General features: G+C 45.5%; 1 protein-coding gene and 1 long non-coding RNA gene across 3 annotated transcripts; both read left to right on the top strand.

The window, feature by feature from the left end:
• The first annotated feature begins 461 nt into the window (after positions 1-461).
• Positions 462-15204, top strand: LOC106590537 (peptide methionine sulfoxide reductase MsrB). Of its 2 annotated transcripts, XM_045711057.1 has the most exons (5): positions 462-692; positions 1605-1656; positions 1998-2074; positions 2204-2351; positions 14786-15204. In XM_045711057.1, exons 2-5 carry the CDS (start codon positions 1654-1656, stop codon positions 15083-15085), a joined length of 528 nt encoding a protein of 175 aa, XP_045567013.1. In that variant the 5' UTR covers positions 462-692; positions 1605-1653; the 3' UTR covers positions 15086-15204. The 2 variants fall into 2 exon arrangements, with proteins under 2 accessions (XP_045567013.1, XP_045567014.1); XM_045711058.1 differs by lacking the exon at positions 462-692 and having other exon boundaries at positions 699-1656.
• LOC123731562 (uncharacterized) lies at positions 10730-14098 on the top strand. The gene is made up of 2 exons (XR_006762745.1): positions 10730-13050; positions 13086-14098. It is a non-coding gene; the product is annotated as an uncharacterized lncRNA (long non-coding RNA).
• Positions 15205-17430: the final 2226 nt, after the last annotated feature.

Raw genomic sequence — 17430 nt, 5'->3', positions numbered from 1 at the left:
TTGACTTTCTTAAGACAGTACAATTTAATTGTAATGCATCGCAATAGGTAAATAGTGCTTGTACACAATGTAGTAACCTAATATCCACCAGTGGCTTTGTAATTACAGTGGCAGTTTTTTATATCAACATTTTAGCTTTTTATAAAACACATATTTACAGGATTACATATTTAGATTGTAGGGCACAACATGTGCTTCAAAAATAGTTAGAATGCATATAGGCCTAATATAGGCTATATACAATCAATGAACATTTTTGTTGCTCCTAAATGTTATTTTGTGCTCCTAACGTTTTTAAATTGGGAGCACCAGTACCAATGAAAATGTTTAATTTAGAGCTTTCCATCTAGTTCGTGACCGGGTCTTCCTACTACCTTTATACTGGACAGCATGGCGGGCTAGGGGGGAGACGGTCAGGCAGGGACCAAAAGGAACTCGCTGGAGAGTTCAAAGTCCTCATTGAGCGCAGATTAGGTCAGAGCAGCGCTGATGCCAACAGGCTGCACTTGACTTCGATACAGACACTTGCTGCGCGGAGGACTGGAGCGCACAGCCTCAAACTGCAGGAGAAAACATGTCTCGTTTAATCGTCCGACTTCCGCTCGTCATCGCTCAGGGAGCGGCTGCCAAGTCCGCATTATTGCCCAAGACCAGAGTTCCTGCTTTCATCCGCCCTGTCTTCACTAGTTCAGGTATGAGCTATTAGGCTTTATAGAATGGAATTGCTTAGTTTGCATCTGGATAAGATACTTTATTGTAAGTTAATAAGTTTAGTAGATACTATTGTAATATGTCCTATTCATAGTCTTTCTATAATTTTTTAAACAAAATTAACAAGTGTTTTTGGTCCTGTTATGTAAGTGGTTGATGCAGAATAGACCAGTGGAATTTGCCAAAGAGCCATCTGACACAGACCTACTGTCACATTTTCCCTGGGGACATATTTACTCCAGAGCCATCTGACACAGACCTACTGTCACATTTTCCCTGGGGATATATTTACTCCAAAGAGCCATCTGACACAGACCTACTGTCACATTTTCCCTGGGGACATATTTACTCCAAAGAGCCATCTGACACAGACCTACTGTCACATTTTCCCTGGGGATATATTTACTCCAAAGAGCCATCTGACACAGACCTACTGTCACATTTTCCCTGGGGACATATTTACTCCAAAGAGCCATCTGACACAGACCTACTGTCACATTTTCCCTGGGGACATATTTACTCCAAAGAGCCATCTGACACAGGCCTACTGTCACATTTTCCCTGGGGACATATTTACTCCAAAGAGCCATCTGACACAGACCTACTGTCACATTTTCCCTGGGGATATATTTACTCCAAAGAGCCATCTGACACAGGCCTACTGTCACATTTTCCCTGGGGACATATTTACTCCAAAGAGCAGAAACCCATTGTGCTCTTAGTAGGCTACAGTGGGGAAATTAAAAGCTAAAAGCAATTAAAAAACAATTTCATTACAAATAAAGTGCAACAAAACGCTCACCAAATTTTGCTTATCAATGTTCGCATGTGTGTGTTTGTGTGTTACGGGCTTGCGATCACTGACTCGTTGTGATGCGATGACCGACTGGCAGAAGAAACTGACCACTAAACAGAACATGGTAACGAGGGAGAAGGGGACAGATGGTGAGTCACACACACACACACACACACACACACACACACACACACACACACACGTCTCCTGTCATCAGCATCAATGACCATGGACTGACAATTCATAACCATCGGTGGGTTCATTGAGTAGGTTTGTATGGACTTTGTTTATAGTCTTCCTCAGTGTGGAAGATGAAAGGAGCAGTTGGTTAAAGAATGACATACAGTATGGGCTGCATTTCAATAGTCTACAGTGGCTCCCTCTCCTCACCTTCATTTGCACTGATCTGAAAACATAGGCTAGGTTAAAGCAATATGGTAGAAGCCTCAAAAGACAACATATAGTGTGCCTACTCTGTATGTGTCCTCAGCCTTTCAGCGGTCTCTATCTGAACCATAGTGAAGTGGGGATGTACCAGTGTGTGTCCTGCGACCCTCCCCTCTTCAGGTAACCATCTAGCCTCCCTATACCAACTGGTCACACTAACATCTTCATTTCGACCTTTCTGTAATCCTAACCCGAATATGAGCATTTAGACTCGATCTCTTTCTAGACCTCTCGCTCTCTCCTCTCTAGTTCAGAGGTGAAGTATGACTCGGGCATGAGCTGGCCGGCATTCAAAGAGGCTCATGGGACGTGGGAATGCGACGAGAGCCACGTATCCATCATCCGTCACCCTGACAACACCCTGGGTAGTGCAGAGACAGAGGTCGTCTGTAAACATGTGAGTTGCATTCTGGGTAATTATGCTGAGAGCCAGTCAGACTATTGTGTATTGCAGGTGTTGGTGTGTGTGTGTGTGTGTGTGTGTGTGTGTGTGTGTGTGTGTGTGTGTGTGTGTGTGTGTGTGTGTGTGTGTGTGTGTGTGTGTGTGTGTGTGTGTGTGTGTGTGTGCGCATCATTACAGTGTGACGCCCATCTGGGTCATGTGTTTGAGGATGGACCGGACCCCACAGGAGAGAGGTTCTGCATCAACAGCGTCTCTCTCAACTTCAGGCCCAGAAAACCCAGACCTGGCGACCAGTAAAACCCCCTAGAACCATCTTAAATCACCTAAGGCTGACCAGAACCAACCTTCAAACCCAGAGAACACAAACCCGAGGACCAGTAGAACGCAACAGGCCCAATATCTGGATCCCTAACCTGAGATCTCAGCATCAGGAATACTGTTTTATATGTCTGTATCTTTCTGTAACTGATCATAGATGAGCTTGTGACCTATATTTACCTGGCTGTGTGGTCTTCCCAACCATAACCACAGCTACTGTACGGTATACAGTGCCTTCGGAAAGTATTCAGACCCCTTGACTTTTTCCACATTTTGTTACATTACAGCCTTATTCTAAAATTGATTAAATAGATTTTTTTCCCTCATCAGTCTACACACACACACACACACAATACCCCATAATGGCAAAGCAAACAGTTTTTTAGAAATGTTTGCAAATGTATAAAAACATACTTTATTTACATAACTATTCAGACCCTTTGCTATGAGACTCGTAATTGAGCTCAGGTGCATTCTGTTTCCATTGATCATCATTGAGATGTTTCTACAACTTGGGAGTCCAGCTGTGGTAAATTGAATTTATTGGATATGATTTGGAAAGGCACACACCTGTCTATATAAGGTCCCACAGTTGATAGTGCATGTCAGAGCAATAACCAAGCCAGCTCCGAGACAGGATTGTGTCAAGGCACAGATCTGGGGAAGGGTACCAATACATTTCTGCAGCTTTGAAGGTCCCCAAGAACACAGTGGCTTCATCATTCTTAAATGGAAGAAGTTTTGAACCTCCAAGGCTTGCCACCCAGCCAAACTGAGCAATCGGGAGAGAAGTGCCTTGGTCAGGGAGGTGACCAAGAACTTAATGGTCACTCTGACAGAGCTCTAGAGTTCCTCTGTGGAGAGGAAGGACAACCGTCTCTGAATCACTCCACCAATCAGGCGTTTATGATAGAGTGGCCAGACGGAAGCCATTCCTCAGTAAAAGGCACATGACAGCCCACTTGGAGCTTGCCAAAAGGCACCTATAGACTCTCAGACCATGAGAAACAACATTCTCTGATCTGATAAAACCAAGATTGAACTCTTTGGCCTGAATGCCAAGCATCACGTCTGGAGGAAACCTGGCGCCATCCCTAAGGTGAAGCATGGTGGTGGCAGCATGATGCTGTGGGGATGTTTTTCGGGACAAGTCTCTGAATGTCCTTGAGTGGCCCAGCCAGAGCCCGGACTTCAACCCGAACGAACATCTCCGAAGAGACCTGAAAATAGCTGGGCTACAGTGCTCCCCATCCAACCTGACAGAGCATGAGAGGATCTGCAGAGAAGAATGGGAGAAATTCCCCAAATACCGGTGTGCCAAGCTTGTAGCGTCGTACCCAAGAAGACTCGAGGCTGTAATTGCTGCCACAAGTGCTTCAAGAAAGTACTGAGTAAAGGGTCTGAATACTTATGTAAATGTATTTTCAGTTTTTTATTGGTAATATATTAGAAATAATTTCAAAACTGTTTTTGCTTTGTCATTATGAGGTATTGTGTGTAGATTGAGGGAAAAAACTATTTTAATCAATTTTAGAATAAGGCTGTAACGTAACAAAATTGTGGAAAAAGTCAAGGGTCTGAATTTCCGAAGGCACTGTTTGTTAATGGTCACATTTTGTAATGCTTGTTAACCTCTCTGGGATTTGTGGGACGCTAGCGTCCCACCTCGACAATAGCCAGTGAAATTGCAGGGCGCCAAATTCAAACCGAAATCTCATAATTAAAATTCCTCAAACATACAAGTATTATACACCATTTTAAAGATAAACTTCTTGTTAATCCAACCACAGTGTGCAATTTCAAAAAGGCTTTACGGCGAAAGCACACCATGCAATTATCTGAGGATAGCACCCCATCAAACAAACACAGACAATCATATTTCATCCCGCAGGCGCGACACAAATTCATAAATAACGATATAATTCATGCCTTACCTTTGAAGATCTTTTGTTGGTTCTCCAATATGTCCCATAAACATCACAAATGGTCCTTTTGTTCGATTAATTCCGTCGTTATATCTCAAAAATGTCCATTTATTTGGCGCGTTTGATCCAGAAAAACACCGGTTCCAACTTGCGCAACATGACTACAAAATATCTCATAAGTTACCTGTAATCTTTGTCCAAACATTTCAAACAACTTTCCTAATACAACTTTAGGTATTTTTTTACGTAAATAATCAATAAAATTTAAGACGGGATAAACTGTGTTCAATACAGGACGAAAACAAAGTGGAGCGAGCTTTCAGGTCACGCGCCTCTAACAAACAGTACACTTGTCACGTTCGTTTGTAGAAAAGGACCAAGGCGCAGCGTGAGTATCATTCCACATCTTTATTAATATGTGAAACTCAGCAAGACATACTATAAATAAAACAACAAACCGTGACGACAGACGTGCAACATGCACTAACTCAAAATAATATCCCACAAACACAGGTGGGAAAAACAACTACTTAAATATGATCCCCAATTAGAGACAACGATGACCAGCTGCCTCTAATTGGGAATCATACAAAAATCCCAACATAGAAAAAAGAAACTAGAACCCAACATAGAAATAAATAAACTAGATAAACCCCCCAGTCACACCCTGACCTACTCTACCATATAAAATAAGAGCTCTCTATGGTCAGGACGTGACAACACTTCACTCGACCCTCGCTCTGAACTGCCCTACTTCTTCATTTCTCAAAGGAAAAACATAAACCAATTTCTAAAGACTGTTGACATCCAGTGGAAGCGATAGGAACTGCAAACAAGTGCCTTAGAAATCTAGATCTCCATAGAAAACACATTGGGCATGAGCATGAGTAGCAGGCAGTTTACTTTGGGCACACTTTTCATCCGGACGTGAAAATACCGCCCCCTAGCCTAGGGAGGTTAAAGGGTTTTCAATCAAGTTCACTGGGAATCTGAGATTTAACTGATAGGTCATTATGAGGTGACACCACTAAAGCTGCTGTAGGTCCCATGACAGAAAAGTCTGAAATTAGGAAGGAATTCTAATATTGGCTCTAGAACTAAAAGGAAACCCCTGCTGTTGCTCAGCAGGACCAGGTTTGAAGACCATCAATGAATGACTGTTGTATGACCACAACGGACCGCAGATTTAGGGTCTCATTCCTGGGCACTGAACACCAGGGCTTAGTGTCTGCTGTTGTGTACAGTTAAGTTCTAGCACAGACAGACTAAGGGGTCTACACAGTCTATGCAAATGGAGTCGACGGATGTCCATTTGTGTTGCTCTGTAAGTAGTTCTACGTACATTTGTGCGGCTGACTTCTTTTGGCTCTGTTTGCGTAGACTGTAGACCCCTTTACTGTCACTTGAACCATTCAACATGGAGCATAGTCCGGGTTAGCGGAGGGTTTGGCCAGCCGGGATATCCTTGTCCCATCGCGCTCTAGCGACTCCTTGTGGCAGGCCGGGGGCATGCACGCTGACTTCGGTAGGCAGTTGTACGGTGTTTCCTCCAACACATTGGTGCGGCTGGTTAAGCGAGCAGTGTGTCAAGAAGCAGCGCAGTGTGTCAAGAAGCAGCGCAGTGTGTCAAGAAGCAGCGCAGTGTGTCAAGAAGCAGAGCAGTGTGTCAAGAAGCAGCGCAGCTTGGCAAGGTTGAGTTTTGGAGGACGCATGGCTCTCAACCTTTGCCTCTCCCGAGTCCGTATGGGAGTTGCAGGGATGGGACGAGACAGTAGCTACCAATTGAATACAATTTCATATCACAAAATTGGGGAGAAAAAGGGGTAAAAAGTAAAGAAAGAGGCACCACAGAGAGAGTGAGGGTCGGACACAATATATTATTTATTTATTTATTTCACCTTTATTTAACCAGGTAGGCCAGTTGAGAATAAGTTCTCATTTACAACTGCAACCTGGCCAAGATAAAGCAAAACAGTGCGACAAAAAACACAGTTACTCATGGGATAAACAAACATACAGTCAATAACACAATAGAAAAATATATGTACAGTGTGTGCAAATGTAGAAGATTAGGGAGGTAAGGCAATAAATAGGCCATAGAGGCGAAAATAATTACAATTTAGCATTAACACTGGAGTGATAGATGTGCAGATGATGATGTGCAAGTAGTGATACTGGGATGCAAAAGAGCAAGAAGATAAATAACAATATGGGGATGAGGTGTTTGGGTGGGCTATTGACAGATGGGCTGTGTACAGGTACAGTGATCGGTAAGCTGCTCTGACAGCTGATAGTTAGAGAGGGAGATAAGTCTCCAGCTTCAGTGATTTTTGCGATTCGTTCCAGTCGTTGGCAGCAGAGAACTGGAAGGAAAGGCGGCCAAAGGAAATGTTTGCTTTGGGGATGACCAGGGAAATATACCTGCTGCAGCGCGTACTACGGGTGAGTGTTGCTATGGTATACAGTCTAGCCAGACACCTAGGTATTAGTAGTTTTCCACATATTCTAAGTCAGAACCGTCCAGAGTAGTGATGCTAGTCGGGCGGGCGGGTGCGGGCAGCAATCGGTTGAAGAGCATGCATTTAGTTTTACTAGCATTTAAAAGCAGTTGGAGGCCACGGAAGGAGTGTTGTATGGGATTGAAGCTCGTTTGGAGGTTTGTTAACACAGTGTCCAGAGACCGTAGTCTGGCCTTTTTATGGTGGTTTTGGAGCAGTGGCTTCTTCCCTGCTGAGCGGCCTTTCAGGTTATGTCGATATAGAACTCGTTTTACTGTGGATATAGATCATTTTGTACTTTTTTCCTCCAGCATCTTCTTCCTGCGTACTATTGTTTGTACAGATGAACGTGGTACCTTCAGGCGTTTGGAAATGCTCCCAAGGATGAACCAGACTTGGAGGTCTACATTTTTTTTCTGAGGTCTTGGCTGATTTCTTTTGATTTTCCCATGATGTCAAGCAAAGAGGCAATGAGTTTGAAGGTAGACCTTGAAATACATTCACAGGTACACCTCCAATTGACTCAAATGATGTCAATGAGCCTATCAGAAGCTTCTAAAGGAATGACATCATTTTCTGGAATTTTCCAAGCTGTTTAAAGGCACAGTCAACTCAGTGTATGTAAACTTCTGACCCACTGGAATTATAAGTGAAATAATCTGTCTGTAAACAATTGTTGGAAAAATTACTTGTCATGCACAAAGTAGATTTCCTAACCAACTTGCCAAAACTATAGTTTGTTAACAAGAAATTTGTGGAGTGGTTGAAAAACTAATTTTAATGACTCCAACCTAAGTGTATGTAAACTTCCAACTTCAACTGTATATACAGAGAAAAGAGTCGGCCTGAGAATTGAACCCTGTGGCACCCCCATAGAGACTGCCAGACGTCCGGACAACAGGCCCTCCAATTTGACACACTGAACTCTATCTGAGAAGTAGTTGGTGAACCAGGCAAGGCAGTCATTTGAGAAACCAAGGCTATTGAGTCTGCCGATAAGAATGCGGTGATTGACAGAGTCGAAAGCCTTGGCCAGGTTGATGAAGACGGCTGCACAGTACTGTCTTTTATTGATGGCGGTTATGATATCGTTTAGGACAGTGCAGGGCAGGATAGATATAGGTCTAGAACAGTTTGGGTCTAGAGTGTCTCCTCCTTTGAAGAGGGGTATGACCGCGGCCGCTTTACAATCTTTGGGGATCTCAGACGATACGAGAGGTTGAACAGGCCAGTAATGGGGTTGCAACAATTTCGGCTGATAATTTTAGAAAGAGAGGGTCCAGATTGTCTAGCCCAGCTGATTTGTAGGTGTCCAGATTTTGCCGCTCTTTCAGAACATCAGCTGTCTGGATTTGGGTGGAGAGGTGGGGGGGGGGGGGGACTTGGGCAAGTTGCGGTGGGGGGTGCAGAGCTGTTGGCCGGGGTAGGGGTAGCCAGGTGGAAAGCATGGCCATCCGTAGAAAAATGCTTATTGAAATTCTCGATTATCGTAGATTTATCGGTGGTGAGTTTTTACTTGGTTCATTGCAGTGGGCAGCTGGTTGGAGGTGCTCTTATTCTCCATGGACTTTAGTGTCCCAGAACTTTTTGGAATTAGTGCTACAGAATGCAAATTTCTGTTTGAAAAAGCTAGCCTTAGCTTTCCAAACTAACTGTGTATATTGGTTCCTGACTTCCCTGAAAAGTTGCATATCGCGGGGGCTATTCGATGCTAATGCAGAACGCCACAGGATGTTTTTGTGCTGGTCAAGGGCAGATAAGTCTGGGGAGAAGTAAGGGCTATATTTGTTCTTAGTTCTACATTTTTTGAATGGGGCATGCTTATTTAAGATGGTAAGGAAAGCACTTTTAAAGAGCAACCAGGCATCCTCTACTGACGGGATGAGGTCGATATCCTTCCAGGATACCCGGGCCAGGTCGATTAGAAAGGCCTGCTCGCTGAAGTGTTTTAGGGAGAGTTTGACAGTGATGAGGGGTGGTCGTTTGACTTCAGACCCATTACGGACGCAGGCAATGAGGCAGTGATCGCTGATATCCTGGTTGAAGACAGCGGAGGTGTATTTAGAGGGCAAGTTGGTCAGGATGATATCTAAGAGGGTGCTCATGGTTACGGATTTAGGGTTGTACCTGGTAGGTTCTTTGATAATTTGTGTGAGATTGAGGGCATCTAGTTTAGATTGTAGGACGGCCGAGGTGTTAAGCATATCCCAGTTTAGGTCACCTAACAGTACGAACTCTGAAGATAGATGGGGGGCAATCAATTCACATATGGTGTCCAGGGCACAGCTGTGGGCTGATAGAGGGATTGAGTGAGAGCGGGGTTCTGGTATTACACTAGACGTAATAATTTAGCAGTGATGCAGAAACCAGAACCAACCAGACTACACCAGAATGGTGAGAGAAACCTTGTGGGACAGAGAGAGTGAGGAATGGACACGTCACAGCAGAAAACAAAGAACAAAGAGGTATTGGAGTGTTTTGGGAACAGTGCTAGGATGACCGGGGTGTGGCGGTGTGTTACCATGGTGATGTGTGTCTGTGGGGGTCGGTAGAAGCGGTGGGGGGGGCAAAGAGCTGACCATGACCCCAGAGGAGACTCCACAGGAAGCCCAGGGTCAACCCCCCCCCCCCAAGCTCAGGACATTGACTTACAACATGTACAGGAGTGTGTGTGTGTGTGTGTTCATGCAAACACTCATCATTTACATGATGTCACAACTACAACATAAACACACAGTCATTAGTCAGTGGCGGACTTGCAATGTTGAATTCCTTCTATATGGTGTTTGTTGTAGATGGGAGATGACGTGTTACCTGGTCAGCGTACCTGATTATAAGGGCATATAAGGGCGAGACCCAGATGCAGACATGGGAGGCAGATGGTTCAAGTCTCTGATATTTATTATAATCCAAGGGGCAGGCAAGAGAATGGTCGTGGACAGGCAAAAGATCATAACAAGGTCAGAGTCCTGGAGGTACAGAGTGGCAGGCAGTATGGTCAGCCAGGCGGGTTCAGAGTCAAGGCAGGCAAGGGTCAAAACCGGGAGGACTAGCAAAACAGAGATAAGGAAAACGCAGGAGCACGGAAAAACACGCTGGTTGACAAGACAAGACGAACTGGCAACAGACAAACAGGGAACACAGGAATATTTACCCAGGGACTAATGGGGAAAATGGGTGACACCTGGAGGTGAGTGGAGACAATCACAAAGACAGGTGAAACAGATCAGGCCAGGGCGTAGCACTAACACCTGCCTGGGAGTTACACTACTTTCTCTCTCAATTCAATGTAAGGGCTTTATTGGCATGGGAAACATATGTTACCATTTCCAAAGCAAGTGAAATGTATACAGTGAGGGAAAAAAGTATTTGATCCCCTGCTGGTTTTGTACTTTTGCCCACTGACAAAGAAATGATCAGTCTATAATTTTAATGGTAGGTTTATTTGAACAGTGAGAGACAGGAATAACAACAACAAAAAATCCAGAAAAACGCGTGTCAAGACTGATCATTTCTTTGTCAGTGGGCAAACGTACAAAATCAGCAGGGGATCAAATATTTTTTTCCCTCACTGTAATAAAATAAACAATACAAATTAGCAGTAAACATTACACTCACAAAAGTCCCAAAAGAATAAAGACATTAAATGTCATATTATGTGCAAATAGTTCAAGTACAAAAGAGAAAATAAATAAGCATAAATATGGGTTGTATTTACAATGGTGTTTGTTCTTCACTGGTTGCCCTTTTCTTGTGGCAACAGGTCACGAATCGTTCTGCTGTGATGGCACACTGTGGTATTTCACCCAGTAGATATGGGAGTTTATCAAAATTGGGTTTGTTTTCTAATTCTTTGTGTATCTGTGTAATAACACCCACAGCATTATGCAATGTTAAAGCTACCTGAGTAGATAGACAGATCAGCAGAGGTACCCCCCATCACCCACACCCCAGTATGCCTTGTACTCAAAGATAAGAGTCCTGTCACACACACCCAGCCATCTCCTCCAGCTATCTCTATAATGGTAAGAGTCCTTTCCTCTCCACCCGGCCGTCTCTAGCTATCTCTATAATGGTAAGAGTCCTTTCCCCTCCACCCGGCCGTCTCTAGCTATCTCTATAATGATAAGAGTCCTTTCCTCTCCACCCGGCCGTCTCCTCCAGCTATCTCTATAATGTTACAGTAATTTCCTCTCCACCCCGCCGTCTCTAGCTATCTCTATAATGGTAAGAGTCCTTTCCCCTCCACCCGGCAGTCTCCTCCAGCTATCTCTATAATGGTAAGAGTCCTTTCCTCTCCACCCGGCCGTCTCCTCCAGCTATCTCTATAATGGTTAGTCCTTTCCTCTCCACCAGGCCATCTCCTCCAGCTATCTCTATAATGTTACAGTAATTTCCTCTCCACCCGGCCGTCTCCTCCAGCTATCTCTATAATGGTAAGAGTCCTTTCCTCTCCACCAGGCCATCTCCTCCAGCTATCACTATAATGGTAAGAGTCCTTTCCTCTCCACCCCGCCGTCTCTAGCTATCTCTATAATGGTAAGAGTCCTTTCCTCTCCACCCGGCCGTCTCCTCCAGCTGTCTCTATAATGGTAAGAGTCCTTTCCTCTCCACCTGGCCGTCTCCTCCAGCTATCTCTATAATGGTTAGTCCTTTCCTCTCCACCAGGCCATCTCCTCCAGCTATCTCTATAATGTTACAGTAATTTCCTCTCCACCAGGCCATCTCCTCCAGCTATCTCTATAATGGTAAGAGTCCTTTCCTCTCCACCTGGCCATCTCCTCCAGCTATCTCTATAATGGTAAGAGTCCTTTCCTCTCCACCCGGCCGTCTCCTCCAGCTATCTCTATAATGGTAAGAGTCCTTTCCTCTCCACCAGGCCATCTCCTCCAGCTATCACTATAATGGTAAGAGTCCTTTCCTCTCCACCCGGCCGTCTCCTCCAGCTATCTCTATAATGGTAAGAGTCCTTTCCTCTCCACCCGGCAGTCTCCTCCAGCTATCTCTATAATGGTAAGAGTCCTTTCCTCTCCACCCGGCCGTCTCCTCCAGCTATCTCTATAATGGTAAGAGTCCTTTCCTCTCCACCCGGCAGTCTCCTCCAGCTATCTCTATAATGGTAAGAGTCCTTTCCTCTCCACCCGGCCGTCTCCTCCAGCTGTCTCTATAATGGTAAGAGTCCTTTCCTCTCCACCCGGCCGTCTCCTCCAGCTGTCTCTATAATGGTAAGAGTCCTTTCCCCTCTACCCGGCCATCTCCTCCAGCTATCTCTATAATGGTAAGAGTCCTTTCCCCTCCACCCGGCCATCTCCTCCAGCTATCTCTATAATGGTAAGAGTCCTTTCCTCTCCACCTGGCCATCTCCTCCAGCTATCTCTATGATGGTAAGAGTCCTTTCCTCTCCACCTGGCCATCTCCTCCAGCTATCTCTATAATGGTAAGAGTCCTTTCCTCTCCACCTGGCCGTCTCCTCCAGCTATCTCTATAATGGTAAGAGTCCTTTCCTCTCCACCTGGCCGTCTCCTCCAGCTATCTCTATAATGGTAAGAGTCCTTTCCTCTCCACCTGGCCGTCTCCTCCAGCTGTCTCTATAATAGCTCTGCTTTGTCTTTTTAAAATGGCAGCTGGAACCCACAGGCTTCCCAACATTCCACTACTCCAAACTGATTGGCTCTTCATTAAAATATGGACTATATGCAAACCACAGTTTGGGAACAATCACTGTGGTAGATTTACTTTGTTTCAATGGTGAGCCAGAGGAGATTTCATCATATGGTCATGTCCAAATTACATAATTTGAGAATAAGATGCAAAGTTGATCTGAAGACAAAGTTCGAGTCCTTTCCATTTTGAACAATCACTACATTCCCTGTGTATGTAGCAGACCGGTGCTGAACACATTCCCTGCGTAGGTAGCAGACCGTTGCGTTGCTGAACACATTCACTGCGTAGGTAGCAGACCGGTGCTGAACACATTCCCTGCGTAGGTAGCAGACCGGTGCTGAACACATTCCCTGCGTAGGTAGCAGACCGGTGCTGAACACATTCCCTGCATAGGTAGCAGACCAGTGCTGAACACATTCCCTGCATAGGTAGCAAACCGGTGCTGAACACATTCCCTGTGTAGGTAGCAGACCGGTGCTGAACACATTCCCTGTGTAAGTAGCAGACCGTTGCTGAACACATTCCCTGCGTAGGTAGCAGACCGGTGCTGAACACATTCCCTGCGTAGGTAGCAGACCGGTGCTGAACACATTCCCTGCGTAGGTAGCAGACCGTTGCTGAACACATTCCCTGCGTAGGTAGCAGACCGGTGCTGAACACATTCCCTGTGTAGGTAGCAGACCGGTGCTGAACACATTCCCTGCGGATTTAGCAGACCGGTGCTGAACACATTCCCTGCGTAGGTAGCAGACCGGTGCTGAACACATTCCCTGCGTAGGTAGCAGACCGGTGCTGAACACATTCCCTGTGTAGGTAGCAGACCGGTGCTGAACACATTCCCTGCGTAGGTAGCAGACCGGTGCTGAACACATTCCCTGTGTAGGTAGCAGACCGGTGCTGAACACTGACATAGTGATTGGAGAGACAGACTATAGATCCTAGACAGTGTTTTACTACCAGAAACAGGGACAGTTCACCCTCAACTCCTACAAAAATGTTCATTAATTATAATCTACAAAATCATAAAAATTTCCTGTTGCTTAAATTAAGATCCTACATTTCTACATATATGAAATTAGAAGATTTATTTCCCTTAGTTATGTATATTAAAACAATAATGTTGAAATTGAATTGACTCTCTGTTTTTAATTTGTTGCCAGTCTGTGGATAAGGACCATGTGATCAGTGAGTATCCAATTTCAAAAAGTTTGTCCAGCCATTGGTAGTGGAGACCATACAAAGGACTGTGCATCGTGGAGCAAAAATGGCAAACTACAGCGATATGATATAGACAATAGACTTCTTCTAGAGTTTGCTGAGTGAGTAGTGGTTGACATGAGGACGGATTCTCTGGATTTTATTAGAATGCAGTGCTGCGTTTGTAAAGGGAGGCACGAGAGAGACGCAGATTGGTGGAAAAGTCACATACCTACCTGTCAGGCACATTGGTCAAATGTGTTTTTTAAAATGGAAATTAGGTCGATATTCGTTAGCTCTTAAACAAACAATGCCTTGGCTAAAGTAATTATATATTCTGGATCAGGGGCGGATGGAGACCAATCCATGCTTTAAAAAAATATATTAAAAAAAATGTTATTTGCATTTAAATCTTCAATACCTTTAAACAAAGTGTGCCACAACTATGAACATTATATAAGGCCTATTCTGAATCAGGAGAGGATGGTGTCACGTCCTGACCAGCAGAGGGAGCAATTGTATTAGTTTTGGTCAGGACGTGGCAGAGATTTTTGTGTTACGTGTGAGTTGGTTGTTGGACTCCCAATTGAAGGCAGGTGTGTTGAGTTGCCTTTGATTGGGAGTCCTATATAGTAGTGTGTGTTTTTCCTTGTGGTTGTGGGTAATTGTTTCTGGTCAGTTGTGTTCAGCTGTCAGTGCTGTTGAGCTGTCGGTGTTGTTGAGCTGTCGGTGTTTTCTTGTTTTGTAGTGTTCCAGTGTTCTTTTTGAATTAAATCATGAACACTAACTCCTCTGCACCTTGGTCTTCTTCTCTCCATGACGACAGCCCTTACAGAATTACCCACCACAAAAGGACCAAGCAGCGGAGGAGGAAGGAGCCACAGGAGAACAGCGTGATGGACTGGACATGGGAGGACATCCTGGACGGCAAGGGATCCTACACTTGGGAGGAGATCCTGGTCGGAGGGGATCGCCTCCCATGGGAACAGGTAGTGGCACTCAGAAGAGCGGAGGGGGCACAGGGGCTGTTTGGCGGGGCGAGGATGGAGCCCCAGGCCAGCTCCCCACACTAGCCCTGAGGTGCGCAGCCCAGTCTGACTCGGCCTGTTCCCACTCCCCGCACTAGCCCTAAGGTGCGTGTCTCCAGGCTGGCACGTCCTGTACCAGCCCCACGCATCAGGCATCTAGTGCGTCAGCCCAGCCTCGCCAGTCAGGAGTCGCCAGAGCTGCCCGCCAGTCAGGAGTCGCCAGAGCTGCCCGCCAGCCCGGAGCCGCCAGAGCGGCCCGTCTGCCCGGAGCCGCCAGAGCGGCCCGTCTGCCCGGAGCCGCCAGAGCGGCCCGTCTGCCCGGGTCAGACAGAGCGGCCCGTCTGCCCGGGTCTGCCAGAGGGGCCCGCCTGCCCGGATCTGCCAGAGTGGCCCGCCTGCCCAGATCTGCCAGAGTGGCCCGCCTGCCCGGATCTGCCAGGGTGCCCTGCCTGTCCTCCGGTCCAGCCCGAGTGGCCCGCCTGTCCTCTGGCCCAGCCCGAGTGGCCCGCCTGAACTCCGGCCCAGCCCGAGTGGCCCGCCTGTCCTCCAGCCCAGCCCGAGTGGCCCGTCTGCCCGGCGCAGCTATCGGCGCCACCGAAGTGGGCGACGCCGAAGGTGGAGCGAGGTTCACGTCCCGCACCTGAGCCACCTCCAGGATAGGTGGGTTGGGGAGGGAGGGTGTAGCACTAGTGCCGTCGTTGACGGCAGCCACCCTCCCTTCCCTCCCTTATTGTTTAGGGGGTATTGTTTATTGGTTTTGTTGGGGTATTGGGGATTTTTTGTGTTTTCTTTTTTAAGGTGCATTCCGGGGTCTGCACCTTTAGGGGGGGTACTGTCACGTCCTGACCAGCAGAGGTAGCAATTGTATTAGTTTTGGTCAGGACGTGGCAGAGATTTTTGTGTTACGTGTGAGTTGGTTGTTGGACTCCCAATTGAAGGCAGGTGTGTTGAGTTGCCTTTGATTGGGAGTCCTATATAGTAGTGTGTGTTTTTCCTTGTGGTTGTGGGTAATTGTTTCTGGTCAGTTGTGTTCAGCTGTCAGTGCTGTTGAGCTGTCGAGCTGTCGGTGTTTTCTTGTTTTGTAGTGTTCCAGTGTTCTTTTTGAATTAAATCATGAACACTAACTCCGCTGCACCTTGGTCTTCTTCTCTCCATGACGACAGCCCTTACAGGTGGAGCACAATACACACCTTTTTTTGTTGAATATTTTTGTTGTTGATTATTTTTATTTGTAAACGTTTTACTAGGATTTCAAGCCTCAATATGTCTTAAACAAGGCTTGCCATGACTATGCAAATTATATATTCTGAATCAAGGGAGGATTTGTTATCCATCTTCCCTTGATTCACAATATATACTTTTCATAGTCATGGTACACTTTGTTTAAAAACTATTGAAGATTGAAATCTGGAATCTTCATTTTTTTAAATTCAAAAACTGAAAAAGGTGTGGATCGATCTCCATTCTCCCTTGATTCAGAAGATATCATTTTCAGTCATGGCATGCTTGGTTCAACAGCTATTGATGAGAGAGCCACCAAATATCCAATATACTTTTTTTTGTACTTTGGTTCATCGCGCCTTCATAGAGACCAATAACTTCCCCCACCAAAAAAACTCACGTTTACTCTTCATGCAGGGCATGTGGACATGTACTTGCATAACGATCAGTTATAAATTCCGTAAACAGGATTATATAACTGTTACCAATTGTGAATACGCACCACAACTTCTATAGGCTGTAGAAACAGATGTTCATGTAAATGTATGGACATGTTAATCACTTTTTCACTATTCAGTTTGTATGGTCAGGGGTCTTTGTTTCTGTGTTTGTTCTGAGTTTGTCTAATCTCTCGTTCCCAGATTGCGTGGCAATATGTTGAAGAAGATTCAAAGGGCGATCAAGCGCGAGTTCTGACTGCTCAGCAAAATATGACAAATTAAAACGATTTAATTGATTTTGTGTGTGTGTGTGTGTGTGTGTGTGTGTGTGTGTGTGTGTGTGTTTTCCTATACATTTTCTACAATATATTCACTATGAACAAATCATTTCTATAAAGGGGGTGGGAGTGGATTCACCCCAAACCCCAGCGTTACATGACCTATGTAAACCCATGTTCTGTCCTGCACAGTGTTAAATGTCGTGACTGACAGAGGAATGTTACAACTCACATGTTGCAGCCCTGAAGGGTATGGGGTTAACATGAGGACTATGCTTTACCTCACTCTGAGGATACTGTGTGTATATGTGTTGGTGCATTCATGTGTGCGTGTGTGTGTGTCTTCATGCTTACATGTGGATTTCAGGGTGGAGGTTGTTCAGACCAGGAATCAGACTTGTCTAAATAGATAAGTCCTATCATTGTTGGAGGAGAAGGAGGAGGAGAGGAGAGAGAAGGAAGAGAAGAGGAGTGAAGTGGGGAGAGAGAAGGAGAGGAGAGGAG

This window comes from Salmo salar, chromosome ssa29 (genome assembly GCF_905237065.1).
Source record: "Salmo salar chromosome ssa29, Ssal_v3.1, whole genome shotgun sequence".
Taxonomy (NCBI): Eukaryota; Metazoa; Chordata; class Actinopteri; order Salmoniformes; family Salmonidae; genus Salmo; species Salmo salar.
The sequence above is the reverse complement of the archived record's forward strand: the minus strand, read 5'-3'. Positions and strand labels throughout refer to the sequence as shown.

Excerpts from the sequence above, each read along its gene's own strand:
- LOC106590537 (XM_045711057.1), top strand. Across the intron at positions 2,075-2,203 it reads TGCGACCCTCCCCTCTTCAG|TTCAGAGGTGAAGTATGACT; the intron begins GTAACCATCTAG and ends TCTCCTCTCTAG. Across the intron at positions 2,352-14,785 it reads CAGAGGTCGTCTGTAAACAT|CCCTTACAGAATTACCCACC; the intron begins GTGAGTTGCATT and ends CCATGACGACAG.